Source organism: Tasmannia lanceolata, unplaced genomic scaffold (assembly GCF_043159265.1).
Source record: "Tasmannia lanceolata isolate RefF3 unplaced genomic scaffold, GAP_Taslan_0.1 ptg000044l, whole genome shotgun sequence".
Classification (NCBI taxonomy): domain Eukaryota; kingdom Viridiplantae; phylum Streptophyta; class Magnoliopsida; order Canellales; family Winteraceae; genus Tasmannia; species Tasmannia lanceolata.
The window spans coordinates 23297049-23322746 of NW_027518721.1; the positions used below are offsets into that span (position 1 = coordinate 23297049).

The 25698-nt window shown below is 38.0% G+C and overlaps 1 protein-coding gene across 1 annotated transcript; it reads right to left on the reverse strand.

The window, feature by feature from the left end:
- Nucleotides 1–1928: 1928 nt before the first annotated feature.
- On the reverse strand, nt 1929–13243 carry LOC143863237 (casein kinase 1-like protein HD16). Its single transcript, XM_077373907.1, has 16 exons — nt 12581–13243; nt 11692–11820; nt 11532–11605; nt 11360–11429; nt 11091–11146; nt 9047–9118; nt 8679–8773; nt 8492–8558; nt 8259–8388; nt 7952–8170; nt 7703–7845; nt 4432–4606; nt 4240–4330; nt 2830–2987; nt 2493–2681; nt 1929–2321 (listed from the first exon to the last, which is right to left on the reverse strand). The coding sequence occupies exons 1-16, from the start codon at nt 12962–12964 to the stop codon at nt 2262–2264; spliced, it is 2112 nt and encodes a 703-aa protein (XP_077230022.1). The 5' UTR covers nt 12965–13243; the 3' UTR covers nt 1929–2261.
- Between the last annotated feature and the right edge of the window lie 12455 nt (nt 13244–25698).

A 25698-nucleotide genomic window follows, 5' to 3' on the forward strand; every position in this document is an offset into this window, starting at 1 on the left:
CTTTGCTTATTGCCGTTTTCTCCGAGAGGTATTGAAAACAAGACCGGGTGGTTAGGAAAATGTCTACACTGAAATCATAATACCAATTAATAAAAACAAAATAATTGGCAATATATGTAAATCTGTAACTGTGATTTTAATTGCGCCTGATGCCTAGTGTAGTGAAACTAGTACTGCTAGACTACGTAGCCAACGGAACCTGCCTACTAACTCGTAGGAAGACGAATCCCAACGATCTCGTACAGGATTACACCCTCGAAAATACTGCGTAGGGTGATACTGTGGCTTGATCCGTTATTTTCCTTTGACGGTCTAGAAAAAGTCTCATACATTAGTAATCATGCAAAATACTTCGTCTCAAATGAATGTTAACTGTTGCATCCTCACTTGGACAACACTATGGGTGTGTTTGGCGTACCGTTTGAAATAGCGTTTAAAACACCGTTTTGCAAAACGGTGTTTTGGTTCAAAACGGTGTTTTGCCAAACGGCGTTTTCATGTTTGGTTGGCCAGATCAAAACGGCATATTAAACTGCAAACGGAGGTATTGTGTGTTTGGTTGCAAATGCCACAAAACAGAGTTTTAGTGGTAAAATGACCAAAAAGGGCATTGTTTGGTTGGCCTCAATGTAACTCAACTACTCTCTCATTAGGCCAAATATTAAAAGGTCATTAGGATCTCATTCAAACACTACTAAAATTAAACATCATTGCCAAAAAAATACAAAACAAAAGGGATAGGGTATGCTAAAGAGGAGGTGGGAAATCATTTTCAATTCAGGAAAAAACAGACAAGTTTCTCACATGGTGATGGGTAGGGTAGCGGACTAGTGGGTCCCACTATCATATCTTTAAAAAGTGGGACCCACCTTTTGATAATATCCTTCCAATTTATGATAATATCCTTCCAAATTAATCATAATCAGAGATTTTGTACGGTGTAATGTAAGCTCTTCCAAAAAAACAAAGGTGTAAAAATGGGTTTGGTGAGGGTAAACATGTAAAAACCCAAAACCCAAAACTCCGTTCAAAACGGCGTTTTGCAAACGGACCTCTCCCCCTCCGTTTGCAAAACACCGTTTTGAGGGTTCAAAACGGTGTTTCAAACGGCGTTTCAAACGGAGGCTGCGCACCCAAACACTCCCAAACGGCCGTTTGGCCCCAAAACGGTGTTTCAAACGCCAAACGGCGTTTTAAACGGTACGCCAAACACGCACTATGTCCTGATGCAAAAACTGTGACTATAAAGTCCAACTGGCACATAGTGCATATGGTAGATCCGAACTAGGAGTCAATATCATACTATGAATATTGACCCTCGCATACACCAACACAGTCAATATCAATCAAGAACATGCACACTTGCATAAGAAATCATATTCAATATACGTAGCCAAAGACTAAAGCCTTCTTAACTTAGCTATATGATGTGGTCTTTTACTTGACAGGCAAAAGTATGACATATTGGTGTGGTCTTTCAATCATTTTTATATAGATATGTTGAATAGCTGTGATTTTATTTTGCTTAAGCTCTATGAATAAAGTTTGGTTTCTGCAAAAAATATTGCGATTTTATTTTTGCTTAATCTCTAAGATGTTATAGAGTAGTATCTCATGTATGAGGCCATGCATGTCTTTAAATCAAAATAATTATTTAATTTATCGTATAATTGAGCTAATACAGGCTCTCCAGTGAAATGCTTAGTTCGGTGTCATCTATTTACTTTCTGTAGAAAATTAATCCTATACGTTGACACATAAAGAGTTTTTATTTTTCTTTTCAAAAATAATTTCACTTTAAAACAAAGAGAACCCTAATTCCTTCTCTTTGGTAAGATCTTTTTTCAAATACTTTAAATTTTGACTATCCATCTTCATTCTCCAACTTAAAATCCAAAACGAATGTAAAGTTGCAAACACCAAGGAAATACAGTAAGAAAGCCTATTGGTGTGTCTATCATCTTTCACTCCATAAATATCATAGTTGGAGCTCTCCTAGTATATAAAATATATACTACATAGGAGTACAACTCTCTGTTCTCTTGACACTGCCAAGAAAGCTTCAAGCACCAATTCCTCCAACAACAATATACAATTAACAGATGAAAAAAATAGAAATAAAATCTAACAACCTTCCTTGGGGTTTTTTTTTTCTTCCCTCCCTCAGCAATCCTCCTTCAAAATACAACAAAGCAGCCATTGCTACTGCGAAATTCCCCACAATCCTTTGAATCTCTACCCCGTGCCAACAACAATCTGCTTCAAGACATAGTGCGCCCATAGCACACAGAAGCAAGATAGAGATTCTTCGACCATTTTTCCTGCACACCATCAAAAAACGTCAATAGGTAATTACATAAAATCATGGTATAATAGAGTCAAGGTTCCAAATTTAGTTCCCTCTAACCAAGTTAATTTTCAATATAGAAATTGTGAACTTTGAATTGTCAGTAACTATAAATAAGATGACCTGATCAGAAAGTCATTCTCACCTTGACATGAGTACTCGGGAATGCAGAAGTACGCAAGGTCTCCTGCGTTTCATCCCCGGGTTTTCGTTTGGGTACACTCAGGATAAGAGCAGCCTGATCCCAAGTAGCAGCTGCTGCCGTGATTCGGTAGCCACTGTCCCAACGTCTGTGGATGCCCTCACTTGGATACAGAAAATCAAGTTCCACAACCTATGGGAAAAGAGAGGTTTATATAGCTAGTCATAGTATCAGATAAAAGGTATAGTATATGAGCGAAAATGATATAATTTCAGATGGCATGTTTTAAGATGCTGCCGCTGCCAACAAGTTGACAATGATATGAGAACTGAAATCTAACCTGGTCACTAAAGCCTGCATTGCGGGACATAACAACACCCCATCGGCTTCCAGCAGTCGCCATTGAAGTCACATGAAATCCTTCTCGCCACTTTTTGTTTATCCATTTGAAGGGAAAAGAATCACTAACTTTGTAGGATTGTTGGGTATATTGGGTGCCTGCAGGAATTTTCATTGCAACTTGGAGATTATTAAAGAAGAAATCTAGATAGATTATGCGATGGAAAAAAGACTAAATATAAGAAAAAATCCATATTGCAAAATAAAAACCACAACATGCACATAAATTTCAAGAATAAGACTTAAAATGATCATTAAGAAAAATGACTTGATTTGGAACAAGCACAATGTTCATTAACATTGAGCAATATTGGAAGCCGTGCAATTGTTTTCAAGTGAAAATGCATAAGGCAAAAAGCTTAGAGTCCAACTCCAATAGAAATTTTTTAAAAAAAGGTAAATAGCATAATTTTATAGAACATAAGGTACAAAATTGTCAATCTTAGCAAAATCCCATAAATCTATAAAATTGAATCTTCAATATAATATGCCAAAATAAATCTAATATGTGTCTATATAGCCAGAATAAATTGTCACCCTGTGACATTTAGCACTTCTTGAATCTTCAAAACTCATGCCTCTTATTCTTGGCTTTCACAATTGATGGCCCCCCATCACTTTCTTCTTTTTCTTTCCTTTTCCTAGCAAGTGAGAGTGAGGGTGAAAAGCTTAATCATTGTTTCTAGACTGGGTTTCCCTTCCAACATAAAGGGCTTTCAATCCATTATATCTTTCCATATCTCCCCCCAATAGCCTAACATAAAATCCAATAAACCCATGATTTTCTCCTAAAGTCCAAACATATGGCCCCAAAGAACCATATGGCCCCAAAGAATTTGGACATCTTGATGATCTGATAACAAGCCTTAAAATCCCAATGAGCACATTGCAAACTTGTTTGGATTTTCACAAAAGTGGTAGAATTTTCACATAGATATGCTCCTACCATGAGAAATGCAGATCAGGGACCATCCAAAAGTGAAGTTTACACCTTGTGAACCTACCAGAGAAACAGGATTTCTTCGAAAACAAGGATGTGCGACAAAGCTTTTATAATGTACAAAGAGTTTGAGGTGAAACTTATTTTCAGCTATGTAGATAAAAATGGAATTTGATTACTTTTTTTCATATTTAGTGTAAATCTTTTTCTTTCTTTTTTTTGAGAAAAGGAAAATTGTATTAATAGCGAAATAAAAACATGCAAATTTCCAATCCATATGGCAATTACAAATTAGAGAATGGCTTAATGTTTGAATACATGTGGCAAAATTTCCATGTCAAGTAACATCAGAATGAAGTTCATTAATGGTAAGAATAATAGACAGCAGGCATGCAAGTAAAAGAGACTAACCTTTAGACATCACCACAAGGGAGCTTCCATTGTTAGCACCAGATATAGAACTAATGTAGTAGTTTTTTTCCCATTGCTCCATAATCCACTCCTATATTTTTGAGAATATTTTTGAGATACCGACATTGGTAAAGCTATAACGAAACTGACTACTAAAGGGCACTAAATTAAGTTGGAATTTTGAAGTCGCACCTTGTGTAAGAAGTATGGGGACAGTTCATAAACTTGGGATGTGAAACCAGTTCCAGCATCCATAATGAGTGCCCAAAGATTGGTACAAGATGCTACACAACTTATAAGTAGATCATCTTCATTTCCTCTTTCCACGTGTTGTGCCAAACGAGAGTCAGCCACGTTATAATGGTACCTGATTGCAATTGAAAAGAGTGCCTTTGTCAATGGACATAGTCACAGCAACGGAAATGTAATACTGAATAACTTAATTTCAATGCATACAGAGGAAAATGATCTCTATTATATTAGTCATTTATCCCATGCCTTAAGCAAATAATAAGTAAATAACAAGAGCGCTCAAAAGATAAGCATGCACAAACAAAACAGCTTATGATGGATATAAACTAGTTTCTATTCTGTAGTTTGCTTAAAAAATAAACACAAGCTTTGGAAATCTGTACCTTCCTTGAGGCATCGAATGATTTTATACATAAGCTCATGAAGAAACCCTCTTTTTTTTTGGAAAGGTCAGATTTATGTTGCAAAACAAAGAAGGAATTTGAATCGTGATTCCAATAGAAAAATAAATAGTATCATTAACACCATTAACCGAAAAAATGTCCATATTTCTTCAAATTTCAAGCACTTGTGAACTAATTCAAGAAAATCATATCAATCCAAGCACGCTTCCCTTCCCTAAGTAATAGCGTTGGCTAGGCCATAGAAGATCTAAAGATCAAGAGAACTACTTCCCAGATGATAACATTCACAATCAATGACCTTTTGCAACTCCATTGAACTACAGACACTGGAATTCAGTCATATTCCATTCATTTCATTCACACCCTACTCATAGTGAAGAGAGTTCAACTAAATAAAGATGCAAGCTGTACTGAGATTTCCTTTTTCTAAAGAAGGGGTTGCTATTTGCTCATATCCTCTTGCCAATAAGAGATCCATTGAAAGTTCGATATGTATCATGACCACAATTATTCACTTTTTTTCTGAAAGAGAATGTCCATAGAAACCCAACACTGCATTATCTAGAGCTGCCAACGATGGTAATCATGGGCAAAGGAAAGAGGTATGGATTTCAATACATGGTTTACAGAAACATTGAAGCCTTGTTCACTAAAGAATGAGTCACTATTGCTAAAAAAAAGATTGGAATTCATACAAATGCCTATTCTAAACTGTTATTAATGAAAAACTATTTTGAGTCATCTAAAGCCGTTGTTAAGTGAAAATGGAAATACTAGCTAGAGAAGGGCAATTTTCAATAGCAAAGCCCACAATGATCGAACCACTTCATGAGCAAGTTCCAAAGAGCAAGGATTTGAAAAATCAAATCAATTCATTCGCATTTCCTTTTCTCGTCTCTACGAATGACTGGATTGGAAGAACCGACGAAGATGAACGTCAAAATTCTTTCTCTCTTTATCTACTAGTCCGGCCAGCACAAAAAAGAACAAGAATTCTCATTTCCGGGTAACCTTCATTATCTCAAATCATGTTAATCATTAACGACAATTAGCCTTCCTATTAATCATTAATGTCAAAATCCTCCGCATAAACGAGCAAAGAACACAATCCCAAGGTTGCCAGAGCGGGAATCGAATGGTCCCGGGATGGTGGGGAGCGGGAAGCGTGAAGGGTCGGGGGAAGCGTCGGAGAATCACGAAGGGAAGCGCCGGGGAAGCGCACCGAGGATGCGTGTTTCCCATTTTTTGTGATTCCCATAAAATTAAAACGATGGGAAGCGACGGGGAAGCATGTTCCCATTGTTGGGGAAGCATGATTCCCATTGTTGGGGAAGCGGGATTCCCATTGTTGGGGAAGCATGATTCCCATTGTTGGGGAAGCGGGATTCCCATTTTGGGGAAGCGGGATTCCCATTTTGGGGAAGCACGATTCCCACTTTTTGGGGAAGATCCGAGAATCCCGATTCGGAATCGAGTTCCGGGAATCGTGATTCCCCAATGTAGGGGAAGATTCCCGCTTCTTTGCGCAATCCACTCCAATAGAGATATCTAAACTTCAAAGTTGACCAGTTCTATGCATTAAAGTTAAAACTGTTGCTTCACAACTACTCCATCAAACATCAGCTGTGCCATTAGTCATGATTCATAATTGAATTGGAGAATCTGAAGGAACATAGCAAAGAAATTAGTGGCATGGCAAGTTAATATGGCTGTGGGCATGGTTGTGCATAAGTCTCCAAATACACACAAGATAAAAAGGAAAAAGAAAAAAATTGTACCCCTTCTACCACCCCCTTCAATCCTCACGTCTCATGAACACGAGATACTGCTGTTTAGGCCTGACTGTGACATGTACTGGCAAGAGTAAGTGTAACCCAGAGGTCCCAGACACTATTCAACATGCCAACTCCGCCCTTGCACTTAAGTCAACACCAGTGATTAGAAAAGAGTCGCAATCTGATAGGATTTTATCCTTTCTCAAATGGAAAACTCAACTATAGTGCCACGTGACATACTCTCATTTCACCAAAGAAACTTGATTTGGATGAGCTAAACATTCCATTGGATTCTCCAACAGGGAAGGCTTCATTGTTGGAGTATGTCATGTGGCATACACCAAATTAATAACTATTTTTCCATGTCATAAATACTCTAAATTTTATAAAATGACAAAATGTCCCCATTTCAGTACATGTGACCAACATCAATGTGGCTGTTTGCGACAATCATAAAACAAGTGTGCTTCATATCATTTGACAATTAAGAATATACATTTCAATCTTCTGGCACCAACTCGTCTTCTCTTAATTGAAACCAACAAATAGAAAAACGGAAAAACTTTTTATAGGCTCTAAATTACATAGTGGGTCAGACTTCTTTCTTTTTCGTTTTTTTGGAAAAGTGGGGTCACACCAATCCAAAACAATTACCTAGAGACACGCCAATAAGACTCAACAAACATCTCATTCTACAGCAGCAAATATTACTTGCAAACATGATAGCGAATACTACTAGTATTCTAGATATAGGCATATAGCATCATCTCAGTGAATAGAAAATCAAAAAAGAAAGATATGTTAGATAAAATAAAATAAAAAATCTTCAAACCAAGTTAAGTTAGATTAAATAAAATCAAATATTCTTCGAACATCTAGCTGATCAGTTTATAGCAGAATTTTCAGATTTTATGTAATTGATGGTTGTTATTTTATTTTATTTTACAAATGGAACCCCATAATCAACACAAAAAACAACTGATCCACATTGTATACAAAGACTGATACCAAAGAAACAGCTGACAATCATACCTCTGTTTCATTGGGAGCCTGGCATTGTAAACCGAGATCCACTGCGTAGCAGGAACTCCTAATCGGACCTTCTTTTTTGGTTGTCCATCATCTTCTTCCTCAATGGTCAACCTACCTCGTTTTTGACCCACTTGATAGATTATCTAGAAAACCAAACAGTTCCAAGACAAAATAACCATCACGGATGCCGAAGAAGAAATACTATGAATGTAGAACGTTAAATGCACAAATATGACCAACAACTATTACCTTCTGAGCGCCATCAGTATTAATAGGCCTAATAGCTGGATTGGGTCCGATTAAACCCTCAAACAGTGATATTAGCTTAGAATAATTAGGCTCCTCGTCAAATTTCATGTTCACCACGACCTCAAGAAATTGCTTAAACGGCGGAGGGCAGAAGCAACACAACATTTCAGGAGATGTTGCCATCTTTTTCTTGCAAACTAGAAAGGATTTGTTGTCACCCTGACAAGAGAATAAATATGAGCATCCATAAATCCTCTGGAAATGTAATATTGAAACTCAGCATTTGCATTAGCAAGCATAATTTTACCTGATATCCTTGCCAAGGTAACCTTCCTCGGTGAAGAAAGATAAGTGTGTATGCAAGAGATTCCAGATCATCTCTTCTACTTGCAGTTCTTCCCAAGTGAGCATGGACGCTGGCATACCGAACAGTTCCTCTACAGCAATCAAATGGGCCCCTCAGAAAGCTATAGCAAGAGATTCCAAATTTGCATTTTGTATTACACGCCACATTTCAATACGTAGAAAATGTCAGCTTACCTGAACACATCTGGGCGTTGGTCGTATTCAACATGCTGACCACTAGCACCGTCTTTCCATCTTGTAGCTGCATGATAGTTTAAATAGAATTACTTAAAAAAAGAACTAGAGAGAGAGAGAGATGGTGGAAAGAATATGGGATATCTTTCAGAAGAGAATGAAATAATAGCTGGTAAAGTTGCATCACCTAATCCTAGGTCGACAAGATATAACTTCTTTTCTTGTGCGGTGGCTGGCTGCCCGAGTAGAAAGTTCTCCGGCTTCACATCTCCGTGGACATAGCTAATATCACAGACAAAGGCATAATGTTAAAAAGAGGAATGTAAAATGTATGCCAACAGAATAGCAAATTTCTCTGAGAACGCGTCAATATAATATGAGACACCGCATAGAGAAAAAGAGGAGGGACGGGGTGACACCCATGCATGTGGGTGAGGCCACATAGGAGGTCTAGTGCATGCAAGGCGTGCAGCCAGAGGTTACCCCAAATCATTTCCTATGAAATATTTCCTTGACAAAATATACAGTGATAGGAGACATAAGTCGAGGACTTACCCTCTGGAGTGCATCTTCTCTAAAATTGAGATAGACTCAACAGCAATACAAGCTACCATTTCTGAGGACATCCTGCAGATTTATACAGCCCAAATCAGTGAAGAAACAAAGTTCAAAACTCTAAATACCAAGATAGCAATTGATAAAATTCCTGAACATAATTTGAGATTCCCATTTTCATAACAAAATGTAGCACATAAAAATCAATGTCAACTAAAAAAAGGAACATTTTTCCTACCACTGCAATTAGGACCTGGTACCAATTTAAAAAGTCGTTCAATAAAAAACGAAGAAGGTATGAGGCATTTAAGTCCGCTTGGTAGGGCCCATGTGGATCTGAACTCTGAAGTACTTGAACATTAACTTGAGACGGGTGTCTAAAGCACAACACCACGGCATGAGCTATGGCAACTTGGCAAGCCATGGCATTCAGATATGATTAAAGAATACAGTGATAGCACCAAGCGATGATCAAAGTCCCCATTGTCATGCCATGTGATCGTGCTATTCTAGCCACAAATTTGTAATCCAAAATATTTTCTAAAGCAATAAAAATGTCAGAACTCAGAGTTCAAACATGCAAAACCAACAGAAAGTGACATGTGGCACTCATGGAGTCATGGATACACCAACATCTGCTCAAAAATCATAAAAAGTTTATTAATTAATATATTTACACTAATAATGAAGGAAACTACCACGTATGATCTTGCCTAAGAACACATATGCCCTCAACTCAGCATGTCACCTTTGTACAATTGCTTCTTAATTTAAAAAAAAAAACAAATAACAGAAGCAAAATGACCCATCACACTATACGCTAATTATCAAAAAGCTTCGGACCTTCACGTTTGCCTTCAGAACCCATATAATTGCCATAGAAGTTACTTGTAAGCAAAGGCACATTACTTGAGATATGCTTAATAATGAACAAAAAATACTTCAGCCATTGAGAGTTTACTAGGTGCTTTGGTTGGTCTTGGGGTGCCATGTCACCTACTAGTGGTATATGATTGCATGTTTTGATAGAGTTTGAACTACTAGGAGACTACTTGCCTCGTCTCTCCCTTGCCTGCCCATGTGGCATGACTTTTGCCACCCATCAAACAACTTGAAGAATGTACACACACACATGCATAATGGAAATGACACCTCCACTACCCTCTTATTTTGGTAATGACACTTTGCGCGAGGAAACTACTTCAGTTGACAATCAAACACCACCCTCCGCTACTCTACGAGGAGACTACTTCATTGTTATTGATTACTTCAGTTCTAATTCACCACTACACAACAAGGCAACTACGTACAACCAGACAGAGCCTTAAATTTTTTGATAAAAGTCAATCCATCACAAAAATGAATGCTAAATCAAAAAACAGTGAGATGAAGATAAAAATAAACAAAGAAAAGGAATAGAAAGAACTACTGATGAGGATCGTAGGCGCGTGGGTCCCAATAAGTGGCGTATTTGCCCAATAGGACTTTTAGGGATTTTATTTTTCATGTTATTTAGTTTTTAGGGATTTTTATTTTTTCCATGTTATTTAGTTTGTAGGGATTTTTATTTCTATTCCCTACGTATATGGGGCTCGTGTATTAGACAGATTAGTTTTTGGAATAAGATTGATTGAAATTTTCCCCTCTAATTTTCTCTTCCTCTTCCTTTCCCCTTCTTTCCCTTTATCCCCTCTTCTTCTCTTCTTCTTCTCTTCTTCTCTTCTTCTCTTCTACTTCTCTTCTTCTCCCCTTTCTTCTATTTCTCTTCCCCTGGACTGCACCAACTACAAAATTTAGGATTTTAAAGAAATAAGGATGAGTACATGAAATAAGATTTCAAGAAACCTTTACTATAGATCCCTGCACATAATGGATTACAATCTACATAATGGATTACAATCTTAGCGCAAAGAGTTACAAGTGAGAAGAAGTTCCTCCAATCAGCCGTCATTGACATTATAAATGTCAAAACACAGAGCAGAATAACTAGAAAAAAACTTGATCTTCAATGTTCAAACACTGTTGGAATTGGAAAAATACTCACGATTGACCAGAAGAATTCCATGCATCCCACAAACTTGGACCTAACATATCCATAACCTGCAGATAAATATAAAGAAAGTGATCCACAAAACGTCATACAAAAGGTTACTCACTAAAATAACTAATAGTGGTTTAATTTTGAACAAAAAACCACACAACCAAATGCAAGAAGATCCAGAACAACCAAAAAAATTATGGCGTAGCAAAACTAGAACTGCCGATAAATGGAGTCAGAAAATAAATAAGAGATCGGGAAAAAAAAAACCATACCATCACATAATAGTCTCCTTGCCGCCCTTTATAGTGTACCCTAGGCACCCCGTGACTGCCCCCGAGAGTGCTAATCAAAAGGAGACAACAGATTTCAACATAACAAGAGAGTAGAAACCAAAAATAAATAGAAAAATAAAAGATTAATGATCTCTGCCAGGAAAAGACGTACTTATAAACTTGCCATTCATATGGGGGACCATAGTTACAGCCTTTGCTGGTTCTGTGCTCGAATTTTAGAGCAACCTGTGGCAGGAATTCGCAACCAATTAAGGAACAAAATAATAAACTGATAGAAACCCATCCAAAGAATATATCAAACAAGTGAATACCTCCAAAGCCCCAGGGCCTGTTGTACGTTCACTCCCACCGGTCACACGACGACCAACAAAAACCTGACCAAACCCGCCTTTACCCAGCTTGCGATCGATCTTGTACATAGGAGATCCCCCTACCTGAACCTGAATGGCAATGAAAAGAAGAGATGAGACTACTTTGAAATACCAACTGATGCTGTTCGATTGACAAGAAGCAATAAAATGTGACGATCAAACTAGATTATTTCGCAGATCAAACATGAAACTAGTGAAAATCAAACACCCAAAACAAGATTATTCCATGGGCACTTGATACAAAAATATAAGAGTACAAATAAATCAACACCAGTTGTCCAAAGAAAATTATCTTCCCCAAAGAAAAAACGAAACCTAATATCAATGAAAAAAAAAAACTACAATAATCTTAAAAGAACAACAGATGGGAGACGATACTAGATTATCTAGCAGATCAAACATGAAAACCAGTGAAAACAAATTAACACTAATTGCCCAAAGAAAATTACCTTTCCCAGACAAAAAAAAATAGAATCTATATATCAATGAAAAAAACTGCAATAATCTTAAAAGAACAACAGATAAATACCAACTGATGCCGTTCAATTAACAAAAAGCAATAAACTGCGACAATCAAACTAGATTATTCCACAGATCAAACATGAAAACTAGTGAAAATCAAACACCCAAAACAAGATAATTCCATGGCCACTTGATAGAAAATATAAGCACGAATAAATCAACACCATTCATCCAAAGAAAATTATCTCCCCCAAAGAAAAAATGGAACCCAATACTGCAATAATCTTAAAAGAAAAACAACAGATAAGCACCCAACAAAAACAAATTTAGAAAAAATATACATAAAGACCAAAGAAAATGATCTTACTTTTTCAGGAAAAGGAGCAGTGTTCCCCTCTTCTTCCTGACCAGCCACCTTATTCGCGCTCAAACCACCACTATCATCAGCCATCTTTTCTTTCTCTTCAACCCTAACCTCTTCTCCTTCTAAAACCCTAACCTTATCAGAACCAGATTCAACAACAACAACAACTTTATTATCTTCAACCTTAGCCTCTTGATTCCTCCTCACTCCCAATCTCGTCCTCGGTTTCACGGCCGCAGTCTCCTTCGCAACAGCAGCCCTAGTCCTAATGCAATTCCCAACCTTTGGCTCCGATTTCTTCGCGGCACCCCCTCGAGTTCTCGGCTTTCGCTTCAGATCTACGACCGGAGCACGGCCTCTGCGTACTCCGCTTCGCAATTCAGGCATTCTTCGTCCATGCAATCAGAAAATCCCTTTCTAAATCTGAACATTATCTTTGGATCCTGGAATTTTCTACCATTTCCGATCCGATTCTCTCAAAAAACAGCTCTAATTAGGGTTTCGTGACAAAAAAATGGAACGGATCCAAGAACGTGATGATCGGATTAGCTAGATTAGGGTTTGGGAGATGGTTTTTCCCCCTTTGTTAGGGTTAGGGTTTCGCAGAAATTAGATGAGACTCTAATGAAAAGGAGAAGGTGGGGATCGGGAAATACCTGAGAGGATAGAAATAAAATCTGGGTATGGAGGGATTCTTTTCCTAATTTTATTTGGGCCATGATATTTTCGCCCCTTGCAGTACATATTCGCCCCCCTTATAACATGAACAGGTGGCAACTTTTCCGATCTTTTCTCTTTTAATTATGTGCCGAGTGTAGATCGTGTGAAGAGAAAAGTGAGGCGGGTTAAATTGGGCCCCACTGTATTCTTTTATTTTTCACCACATCTGTTTGAAATTGGGGCATGGGAGTCTTGGATTCTCTCTTCTTTTGTACCGTGTGAAAAAGGTCCCTTTTTTCTCTAGCTTTTTACTTCTCACGTGATGCAATACGTGTAGATGGAGCATGTTGTCTCACCTATGTCATCAACATAATTTAAACCTTACACGTGCCAAACGTGCAAGAAATCTTGTTCTTTCATTGTAGGAGCCCGTCTTTGTTGAAACTACTTACTACCTTCTAATGCAATCAGTGATAACTAGTGAGGTAATCAAATGCATTTGTTGGAGGAATGATGGAATGAAGGGCGCCCTTGCAAAAATCAGCTTCAAGGGCACCCCTATCGGTTGATTTCTGCAGAGTCGACACCTTTCCACTTTTTTCGGCGCCGCCATAAATACACTTTGCAGTGAATCAACCAATAAGAGTGCCCTTGAAGGTGGTTTTTGCAAGGGCGCCCTTCATTCTATCATTGCTCGCATTGTTTTGAAACCATATTGCAAAATTGATTATTGGTTTCAAAATTAGCTTTAGTGTTCATGGTTTAAATTAGGGTTGCAAGTCAGGTCCTCCAAAGCACCAAATCTTCATTGTAGTTCCTTGAAAAAAATTCTCACCTCACTTTGTTTACACTATTTCAACTTGGCCTCTCTCTCATTAGAAGTAAAAAAAGATCCCCATGGCACATTCATTATATATTGAAAGTGTAGAGAAAATCCACCAGGCAAAACGATCCAATCGTGCACAAATTAAACGGAAAGTAAAATAAACCAAGCAAGCCACAACATGAACGCCAAGATTATACATGGTTCGGCCAAGCCTACCCCACGGGCGAGAAACACGATCTTCCACTGTGAGAAAAACAAAATACAAGGATTACAATGGATTTAATCACAAAACCCAAAACCCTCAACCCTTTCATTGCTTCTCTCAACCCAATATCATACAAGAGAAAAAGGCCCAAGAGAAAACCCCAAGAAAACTCTCTCTCTCTCTCTCTCTCTCTCTCTCTCTCATACACACACACATACTTTGCAGCCCACTCTCTTGTGCAGCTGACACACAACAAGAGAGAAAAATCGAGAGCCTCTTGCCACACTTTTCTGACCTCACTACAAGAGAAACCCTTCTCTCATATATTCCAGGTCTTTCCAAATCCCTAAAAGGCAATCTCTATTTTGCCTTTCCTTTACCACAGTACCGTGGTGGGAAACAAGATTGAAAATAAGGCAACTTTCCAACAGAAAGAAATAAAAGATATATTATCTTCTATGGATTTTTCCATCACTCATATCTGCAGGGAAGGTAATCTTGTTGCAGACAACTTGGCTAATTATGCTTGCGATACTGGCGTCAACTCTACCTTTTGGGATTGAGCTGCGAGATTCGACCAAATGTGTATTCCACCTTTTGGGATTGGGCTGTGAGATGCGACCAAATGTGTATTCCTTATATTCGTAAGAAATAATGTTTGACTCTCTTTTTTTTCTTTGGGAAGCTAGGGTTTCACTGTTATATTTTTCTTGTATCACGGGTTAGAGGCAAGGTTTTATATACTCCTCTTGTATCTATTAATAAAATTCAAGGTGCGCCCCCGGTTCCCAAATAAATTCCGGGTTAGGAAAAAAAACCTTAGCCTCCCTCCCCCCACCACCCCAGATACCCCCCCCCCCCCCCCCCCCCCCCCCCCCGCGGCCTGCACGCGCTAAAGAACATGGTCTTTACCAATTGAGCTAGAGGCTCAACAGCTCAACCCCAATGAAAGTGTATATTGTTTATTTAGAAGACGCTAGTTGTGAAGGGTATTTTAATGTCCTTTTATCTTCTATAAAAGAAAGCTTAGGGTCCTCCTATTTCGTACATTCTCTGTTTTTTTTTTCCTCAGAGTACAAACATATTGGTTGCTTTGAACTTGAGGTGCGGTCCTTGATCACAGAGTAGGCTCATGTACAATTTTTATACCTCTTGATTTCTACTTTCTCTTTGTGTTTCTTACTTTAATTAGTTGTGTCTCTAAAGTTTGATCACTCACTATACCAATTCGTCCCAACAATATTTTGGAAATATTAATTAGGCTGTTTGTCCTGTACAAATGATTTTGAATCCAAAACTGATTATCATACTCAAGTTTGTGTTTAGGCCCCTTGTTTTTTATCTTGAGAATTTATTTTTGAGTGGGTTAGATATGGCTGATATAACGAGACTATCAAACTTTGCTCTCTTTCACAACGATGGGCGAAGAAAGAAGGGAACTGATGCAAGTCATGCAACTGATACCAATATAGGCTGTTTCTCTTAGGTGGGCCATAGAAGAGATTTCCCAATCACAGAACTTTGTCCTTTATTTTACCCTTCATAAATTTTTTGGCTGGTCAAAGGAAAAGGGAGACTTGAATAACAAAAGAGTTCACATGCTTCTATACTACTTGTCAAATAGAAACAATCAATGGGATGCATACAAAGGAGCCATTTATGATTGAACCCACCCGCGTGTCTCCAACATTGTTGTGGGGTCCAGCCCCATGGTGTGGCCCACATCCTCACACCCACGTATCCTATTGTAATAGGAAATAAGAAGTTTCCTTATTTTATAAGGAAAATGAGAGTGGTGAGGGGTGTTAACGTTTTGAGAAAAACGTTATAAAAAAAATAAAAAAATTTAAAAAACAAAAAGAGAGAGAGGAAAAGAAGAAGAAGAAGAATAGGGTTTTCTTGGTAGCTCTTTTTGGGGGGGTTTGATTGGGATCAAAACCTAGATTTTGGAGCATTCTTCTTGGAGATTTTCACCGTGCCGTTGGATCATTTCGTCGCACAGAGACTTTGCGAGGATTTGAGTTTCTTCGACTTGAAGATCGAAGTGGGTATTTGTTGGTGAGAAAGTGGGTTTTGTTGTTCGCAACGAGGTAACCCTTTATCTCTCTTATTTCTTGTATTGGCTCAAGTTTCGGGTGAAAACTTGAAAGAAGGACGTTGTATTACTTATTTTGATTAGTGGATATTTCGTCGGATTTGCCCCGTAATTTTTCCCTCTTCGTTGAAGGGTTTTCCACGTAAATCTTTGTGTTCTTTTGTGTGATTGCTCTCTTGATTGTTTGGTTTGTTTAATCCACATATTTATTTGCTTCATAATTAAAGTGGGTTTTCTTCGGAGAAAAACCCAACAAGTGGTATCAGAGCCGAGGTTGTTTGGAAGCAAAGTTGTTTGTGTGGATTGAGATGAAGAGTTCTTCAGGAACCGTGCTCAAGTTGACTGGATCAAATTAGGTGATTTAGAAACCAAAGATGGAGGATATTCTTTATTGTAAGGATTTGTATGAACCCATTGAAGGTGATAAGGCCAAGCCGACTGGCATGTCCGATAAAGATTGGCAAAAATTGATTAGAAAGGTTATTGGACATATTAGGCAATGGTTGGATGACAGTGTGTTCCATCATGTGTGTAAGCCCAATGGTTTTCACCTTGGCATTCCCATCTTATTTTGATGATTCCAATACACAAGTGATTTATGATCACTAATGTGTTTGATTGTCTAAGTTGTAGATCACATTGGTGCTAAGACAACATTGCTTAGATTGAGGCCTAGAAGATCTCATTAAACCACATCATGAAGGCCAAAGACATCGAAGTCCAAGACAAATGAAGACTTGAAGAATCCATTGAAGATCAAAGTTATATTAGATTGTATTAAGATCCAATCATAGTTTAGGATTTTGAAAGGCATAATTAAGTAAATAAACACACACCCTAAATGTATAAAAGATTGTCATTGTGGTATTCCAACAATGTGGAACCCTCATAACAATCCTAACTTTGTGTAGAGTTGGAAGCCCAAAAACAATAAGTGAAAAACTGCTTGACATAGGCTTCTCGGAACTCCGAGAGATTCCTCAGAGCTCCGAGAAATGATCCAGTAGACATTTTCCAACTTCTATTTGTATTCCCGGAACTCCGAGATTTTTTCTCGGAACTCCGAGAACACTATAACGGTCGGATTTTTAGCCGTTGGGAATTTTCCAAGAATTACCACAATGCCACTGAACGGTCATATTTTGGTTTTCCTATATATATGGGCATTCTAAACTTCAAGATAAGGAATTCTAACACTCTTAAACTTCATTTGAACATCCAAAGAGAAAATCAAACTTGATTATACCTCTCATCTTCTAAAGATTAGGATTTGGATCATAGGCTCAATTTGTACATCTTCTACAATTCTTGTAAACCCTTGTGAGGGATTTTTTGTTCTTTCTTTCTTATCAAGAACTTTGTATCGGGCGAGTGTTCGGAGAAGCGTAGCCCACTCTCCGTGGTGAAGATTGCCACCAAGGTTAAAGGTAATCGGAATTTCTAATCGGCACCGATCTTCGCCGAAGTTAAGAAGATCACATAGTGAAGCCATCAACGAGTTTGGTTGGTGGAGTGGAGTAGGCCTCGCCTTTTGAGGACCGAACCACTTTAAATCTCGGGTGCACTCTCTCTTGAACTCTTGCTCTTTATTTTGCATTGCACCTCTAGATTTAACTTGTGTGTTTGAATTTCATTGTTGATCTCTTAATTTCCAAATTGGGTTTGAGTTTTTAAAAGGATTAAAACTTGCTAGAAACCTAATTAATATTCACTCCTCATAGTTGCCGTACTCGGGACCACCCTTGGATTTTCACTTGGTATCAGAGCCTTGGCTCTTAAAAGATTTTCTTTTCTATAAATCTTTGGTAAATTTTTCTTTAAAAATTTCAACAAGGAAAAGATCATAAGATCTTTGGCAACTTTCTAATTGTGAAATGGCGGATAGAAATGGAACCGAACTTCCGGAGGGCCATTCCACAACTAGACCTCCCTTCTTTAATGGGTCCAACTATGGACATTGGAAGACAATGATGCGCATCTATCTTCTTTTGATAGATGTGGAACTTTGGCATATTATTGAAAATGGATACATTTTGCCTTCCACACCATTTGAAGAATGGAATACGGTAGAAAAAAGGCATGCAAATTTAAATTACAAAGCTATAAATTCTTTGTTTTGCGCCTTATCTACGGAGGAGTTTAATCGAATTGCTCTTTTTGATTCCGCCAAGATTATTTAGGATACACTTGCGGTTACCCATGAGGGAACATCACAAGTTAAAGATTCCAAAATAAACTTGTTAAAGAGCAAATATGAAATGTTTAGAATGGATCAAAACGAAAGCATTTTCGAAATGTATACCCGTTTTTCTAAAATTTCTAATGAACTAGCAAATCTTGGTAAATCTTATCCTACTAATGAGCTTGTGAGTAAGTTGCTTAGGTCTCTTCATCTATATTGGGATCCAAAGGTAACCGCCATACAAGAATCAAAGAATCTCAAGACGCTAACTATGGAGGAGCTTGTAGGATCTCTCATCACCCATGAGATGCTCCTCACTAGCCGACAAGAGGAGAAGAAGCCGAAAAAGAAAGAAAAAAAGAATCGATCTCTAGCTCTAAAAGCCTCCAAAGCGAACTCATCATCCTCTAGCGAGGCGGATAGCGATGAAGAAGAAGCTTTAAGAAAATTTAAAAGCTTATGGAGAAAGAAACATAAAAAGGATAAAACGAAGAAGAAAGAAGAAAGTGAAGTAGAAGGAGGAATAAGGTGCTATAATTGCAAGAAGACCGGACACAAAAGACCGGATTGTCCACTTCTCAAGTCATCTTCCTCAAAATACAAGGGAAAGAAGGAATGGAAGAAACATAAGGCTCTTGCCGCCTGATGGGATGCTACTAGCACCTCGGGAAAGAGTTCAAGCGAAGGGGAAGATAAAAAAGATGATCTTTGCTTCATGGCACTCACCCATGAAGATGAGGTAAACTCTAACCCCTCGTGTAATTCATCTAGTAGTGATAGTGAAAAAATATCATATGATGAATTGTGCTCAACCTTGCACTCTCAAATTTCTAAAAATAAAGTTCAAAAGAAATCCATTTTAAAATTAGAAAATGAACTTAATTTTTTGAAAAATGAATCTTCTTCCAAATCTCAAGCACAACTTGAAAATTTTAAACTTGAGATTGAAACCCTTAAGGGTTGTTTGGATGAGAAAACTTACCAAATTGTAAAACTCCAAGATGTGGCAAGCTCTTCCAAATCTTATGAAGATGAATTTAATGATTTTCTAAATCAAATAACCCATCTTCATAATGAAAATGAAAGGTTAAGATTATGTCTCCATGGATTCTTAAATGGTGACAAAATTATTGACATAATTTTAAAGAAGACTAGTCAAAGGTCTAAACATGCATATGATAGGACTAGCGTATCTAACCCTCATGTTAGATGCCATTATTGTGGAACAAATGGTCATTACCAATTCCAATGTGCATCTAAGATTAGGGATAGTGTTGGAACCAAGAAATCTTGGGTTCCCAAAGCCCCCATATGATTATCTTCATATGTGCTTAGATTAGGGGCTTTTGCATTAAAATTGAATATCTTTTTCAAAGTTAATTAAATATCCCCTCTTATATTGAATAAAAATTCTAAATATGGGGAGTTCTAGGTTTGTCTTTTTCCTTGAAAAAGGGGGAGCTTTAAATTGAATATTTCATCCCCTTGTTTCTCTTTTACCCCAATCTTTTTTATTGATGCCAAAGGGATAGAGAATTCTAGTGTAAGGAAAATATGAATGCTTTTATTGGAAAATCTCTTGTGCTTGTCATCATCAAAAAGGGGGAGATTGTAAGCCCAATGGTTTCCACCTTGGCATTCCCATCTTATTTTGATGATTCCGTTACACAAGTGATTTATGATCACTAATGTGTTTGATTGTCTAAGTTATAGATCACATTGGTGCTAAGACAACATTGCTTGGATTGAGGCCTAGAAGATCTCATTGGACCACATCATGAAGGCCAAAGACATCGAAGTCCAAGACAAATGAAGACTTGAAGAATCCATTGAAGATCAAAGTAATATTAGATTGTATTAAGATCCAATCCTAGTTTAGGATTTTGAAAGGCATAATTAAGTAAATAAACACACACCCTAAATGTATAAAAGATTGTCCTTGTGGTGTTCCAACAATGTGGAACCCTCATAACAATCCTAACTTGGTGTAGAGTTGGAAGCCCAAAAACAAGAAGTGAAAAACTGCTTGACATAGGCTTCTCAGAACTCCGAGAGATTCCTCGGAGCTCCGAGAAATGGTCCAGTAGACATTTTCAACTTCTGTTTGTATTCCCGGAACTCCGAGAACACTATAACGATCGGATTTTTAGCCGTTGAGAATTTTCCAGGAATTACCACAATGCCATTGAACGGTCATATTTTGGTTTTCCTATATATATGGGCATTCTAAACTTCAAGATAAGGAATTCTAACACTCTTAAACTTCATTTGAACATCCAAAGAGAGAATCAAACTTGATTATGCCTCTCATCCTCTAAAGATTAGGATTTAGATCATAGGCTCAATTTGTACATCTTCTACAATTCTTGTAAACCCTTGTGAGGGATTTTTTGTTCTTTCTTTCTTATCAAGAACTTTGTATCGGACGAGTGTTCGGAGAAGCGTAGCCCACTCTCCGTGGTGAAGATTGCCACCAAGGTTAAAGGTAATTGGAATTTGTAATCGGCACCGATCTTCGCTGAAGTTAAGAAGATCACATAGTGAAGCCATCAACGGGTTTGGTTGGTGGAGTGGAGTAGGCCTCGCGTTTTGAGGACCGAACCACTTTAAATCTCGGGTGCACTCTCTCTTGAACTCTTGCTCTTTATTTTGCATTGCACCTCTAGATTTAACTTGTGTACTTGAATTTCATTGTTGATCTCTTAATTTCCAAATTGGGTTTGAGTTTTTAAAAGGATTAAAACTTGCTAGAAACTTAATTAATATTCACTTCTCATAGTTGCCGTACTCGAGACCACCCTTGGATTTTCAATGTGTCTAATGAAACATCTGCATGTTCGCTTTGGACAAAGTTGGAGGGTCTTTATGAGAGAAAGACTGCTGAGAACAAAGCTTTCTTAATTAGAAACTTGTAAACTTGAAGTTCAAAGAAGGTGGTTCGATTGCAGAGCATCTGAATGAAGTTCAGAGCATAGTGAATCAGTTGTCTTCAATGAAGATGGTGCTAGATGATGAGTTGCGGGCATTGTTACTTTTGAGCTCGTTACCTGACAGTTGGAAAACTTTAGTGGTTTCACTTAGTAACTCTGCTCCAGATGGTGTACTTACCATGAGCCAAGTTACTAGTAGCTTGCTAAATGAAGAGACTATAAGGAAATCAATGGGTACAGACCATGCACAGGCTCTTGTCACAGAGAACAGGGATAGAAGTAAAAGTAGAGGGTCACAAAATCATGACAAATCCAGAGAAATATCGAATTTATGAGAGAAGAAAAAATGTTTCCATTGTGGCAAAGAGGGTCACATAAGGAAGAATTGTTGGGTTTATAAAAGAGAACAAAAAGAAGGTAAAAATCAAAAAAATGATGATGATATAGACACTACAGCTGCCGTGTATGGTGAAGATATGATAACACTCTCTTTTGGAGAAGAAGAGTGTTCACATGTTGCAGATCAGGGCATAGAGTGGGTTGTTGATACAAGTTCTTCTTATCACGCTACTCCCAACATGGAGTTCTTCACTTCATATAAATCAAGAGACTTTGGTATGGTGAAGATGGGCAACACTAGTCTCTCAAAGATAGTTAGAATTGGTGAGGTGTGCATAGAAATCAATGTTGGGTGCACCTTGACTTTGAGAGATGTTCGACATGTTCCTGATTTGCGCCTTAATCTGATTTCTGGGATAGTAGATAGGCAAGATTATGAGAGCTACTTTGGCAAGGGAATATGGAAGCTTACCAAAGGTTCACTCGTTACAAAGGGGAAGGTTTGTTGTACATTATATAAGACTTATGCAAAAGTGTGCAAGGATGTGGTAAAAGTTACCAAAGAGAGTTCTCCTAGCTTGTGGCATAAGAGGCTTAAAGACCCTAAAGGTAAAAGTGTGGTTGATGGTATTATTGATCTTACATCTGTTCGTTCTCCATTCAAGCATGTTGCACATGGGGAGAAGTGCAAGAAGATGGTAGTGATCGTGGATCAGATGCAAGTGGTCATGATACTGTGATAGATCATGAGTAGGGTGAGCAGCCCCCACAAACAGAGATAGTGGAATCTAAGGTTAGAAGATCTACTAGAGAGCATCGACCATCAACGAGATATCGTACCTCAGATTTATTGGTTGCTAGTGAGGGGGAGCCAAAGAGATTTCAAGAGATACAATCTCATAAAGGCAAAGAACATTGGGCAGTAGTTGAATTGATTTTCAGGAACCGATGGATCCTTGATGTGATCGAAATGCAGTTGGTCCAGTTGAAGAAGATTCATGCCGATAGGAATTCGGCTGATATGATCGAAAAGCTTGAGCTGTGCTTAGGCATAGCTAGCATGGACTCCAAGTGAGAGTCAAGGTTGGGGTCTCCTTCTTCATGGGCCTGGAGGGGGAGATTGTTGTGGGGTCCAGCCCCTTGGTGTGGCCCACATCCTCACACCCACGTATCCTATTGTAATAGGAAATAAAAAGTTTCCTTATTTTATAAGGAAAAGGAGAGTAGGTGAGGGGTGTTAACGTTTTGAGAAAAACATTATAAAAGAGAGAGAGAGGGAGAGAGAGAGAGAGAGAGAGAGAGGAAAAGAAGAAGAAGAAGAAGAAGAAGAAGAAGAAGAATAGGGTTTTCTTGGTGGCTCTTTTTTTTTTGGGGGAAATTTTGGAGCGTTCGTCTTGGAGATTTTCACCATGCCGTTGGATCTTCTCGTTGCATAGAGACTTTGCGAGGATTTGGGTTTCTTCGACTTGAAGATCGAAGTGGGTATTTGTTGGTGAGAAAGTGGGTTTTGTTGTTCGCAACGAGGTAACCCTTTATCTCTCTTATTTCTTGTATTGGCTCAAGTTTCGGGTGAAAACTTGAGAGAAAGACGTTGTATTACTTATTTTGATTAGTGGATATTTCGTCGGATTTGCCCCGTGATTTTCCCTCTTCGTTTGAGGGTTTTCCACGTAAATCTTTGTGTTGTTTTGTGTGATTGTTCTCTTGATTGTTTGGTTTCTTTAACCCACATATTTATTTGCTTCATAATTAAAGTGGGTTTTCTTCGGAGAAAAACCCAACAAACATGACCTAGTCCGTTCGTTTCGTGGATTCAGCAAGGAGAGATGCTATAACTTAAAATTCTCACTCGTAAGAGTAGCATAGCCATTTGATTGTTTGGAATCAACAACAAAGTCTTTTATTTCGACGGTCGAGATCACCAGGCAAATAATCCACATCAAAGTCTTTTATTTAGATGATCAAGATCACCAAACGAGTGAAATGTTCAAATTGTAGCATCTCTACACATGGGCAATCCATATACTATATATAAAGCATGAATAAAGGGTTAAAGTCATCCTCACTTTTTCATTATTTTCGTTCATGTCCCACAACCTAGCACACATTTATGATTTTCTTTAGGGGTATTCTCTGCATTTATGTTGGGCAATAAATACCTAGCAGCAAACGTCCAAAAATAATGCCATTAACTTTTTCTTTTACCATTAACCTCTTTGCTTGTATCTAACATCTACCTATATGAGAAATTATTTGAGGGTAAAAACATAATCTACATACAAAAAGTACCGACACATGGTACCTGTCTATGACATTTACGGCAAAAACTACCAAGAAGAAGTAAAGTCATATGACAATGACGAAAGAACTACTTTTTATTACTCATGAAGGACACTTGCAAAATATTGACGGATTCAAGGCACCTGAAGAGGAACAACAATTATGAAAACCTCTATCGATTGGAGGGCTAGGATCAGCCTATATCGATTGGAGGGCTACGATCAACCTATGGAAATGATTTTACAGGCACAACCAATTGATGTTGTGTTCCATCCATTGTTTTAAATTTTGGTTTCGATACCCGTTTCGGACCCCACCGAAATCCGAAATTTCGATGAAATCCGAATTTTCAAAATTCCGAATTCCGAAATTTCGGCCGAAATTTTGTAATACTTTTTTTTAATAAATAATGGCATTTAATCGAAATTTCAGAACGAAATTGAAAACCATGGTTCCATCACATGGACGGCTTGGATCAACCTATAACCCTCTATAGATCGGAGGGTTCGGATCAACCTATGAAAATTATTTTTGGGGCACAACCTATGTAGGCAGTGGCCCATCTAATGGACGGTTTGGATCATCCTATGGTACGGGCCATACCGTACATTTGTCTCCGCCCTGCTCAGTTTTGCAGGGGTATATTTGTCATCCCGGTCACTTACTTTGCCCCTAGAGAACATCCAAAAGTTATCGCTTTCGTTCCCAACTTTTGCTTAAATTCTTTTTACATCCTATTGTATTTTAGGAAAAGTTCCTTGTGTATCCAATTTCTGATAGCTATTTTATTCAATTCCAATGCCAATGACCCTTACATGTCCGTCCAAAGACTCCAAACGAAACCCTATTATCTGCCCGTTTGGCATTCGCTGGATTCCCTTCCCGAAAACTCCACTGCTCTCAACCGCCTCCTTCTCACCGCCTCGCCTCTCAAAGTCTCGTCACATGCTTTTGTTTTTTCTTCTCTTCTATGTCCTACTCTGGGTATCGTTTTCTCTTTGAACATAAATATATTTTATTTTTATTTTTCATTCATTAATGAAGGAGACTGGTAAGAACTATATATGGATTCCGAACCGGGCTATTCTCCCTCCGGCAAACGAACCAAATATGAGTTTTCTTGCTTCTTTTTGTTTTCCATTTTTTCCCTTTAAATGGATGTATTTTAATTAGGGATCCTGAGTTTTGTTTTGGTTTTTAGGATGACCAAATTTTAGGGGATATCTTCAAACATGGATTATTAATTCTTTTTTTGTAGGAGGATTTTGATTGTGCGTTTTTCTCTTCTAAAAGAGGATTTCGATTTTTCGGTTCTTTTTGGCTTTTGCCTATCACAAATTTTGGTTCTGGATGTTCTTTTCTTCAGTTTCCCCGAACAGGGTCTTTTATTTAAATAGATCTCTAAAGTCTTTCATCAATTTCTTCGTTATGCCCTACAAGTTGTCACCAAGCAAAATCTAAAAAAACATCAATTTCTTCGTTATGCCCTTCATCTCATTCCCAAACCCATTTCAAGGTAATGTGAGTTAGTGTTTTATGAAATCCCTCATCGGATGCCTGTCAGTGTTTTATGAAATCCCTCATTGGAATGTAAACACTTGGAC

Excerpts from the sequence above, each read along its gene's own strand:
- LOC143863237 (XM_077373907.1), bottom strand. The coding sequence starts at position 12,964 with ATGCCTGAATTGCGAAGCGGAGTACGCAGAGGCCGTGCTCCGGTCGTA. Across the intron at positions 8,389-8,491 it reads CAACGCCCAGATGTGTTCAG|AGGAACTGTTCGGTATGCCA; the intron begins GTAAGCTGACAT and ends TGATTGCTGTAG. Across the intron at positions 2,988-4,239 it reads CCTTGTGGTGATGTCTAAAG|GCACCCAATATACCCAACAA; the intron begins GTTAGTCTCTTT and ends AAATTCCTGCAG.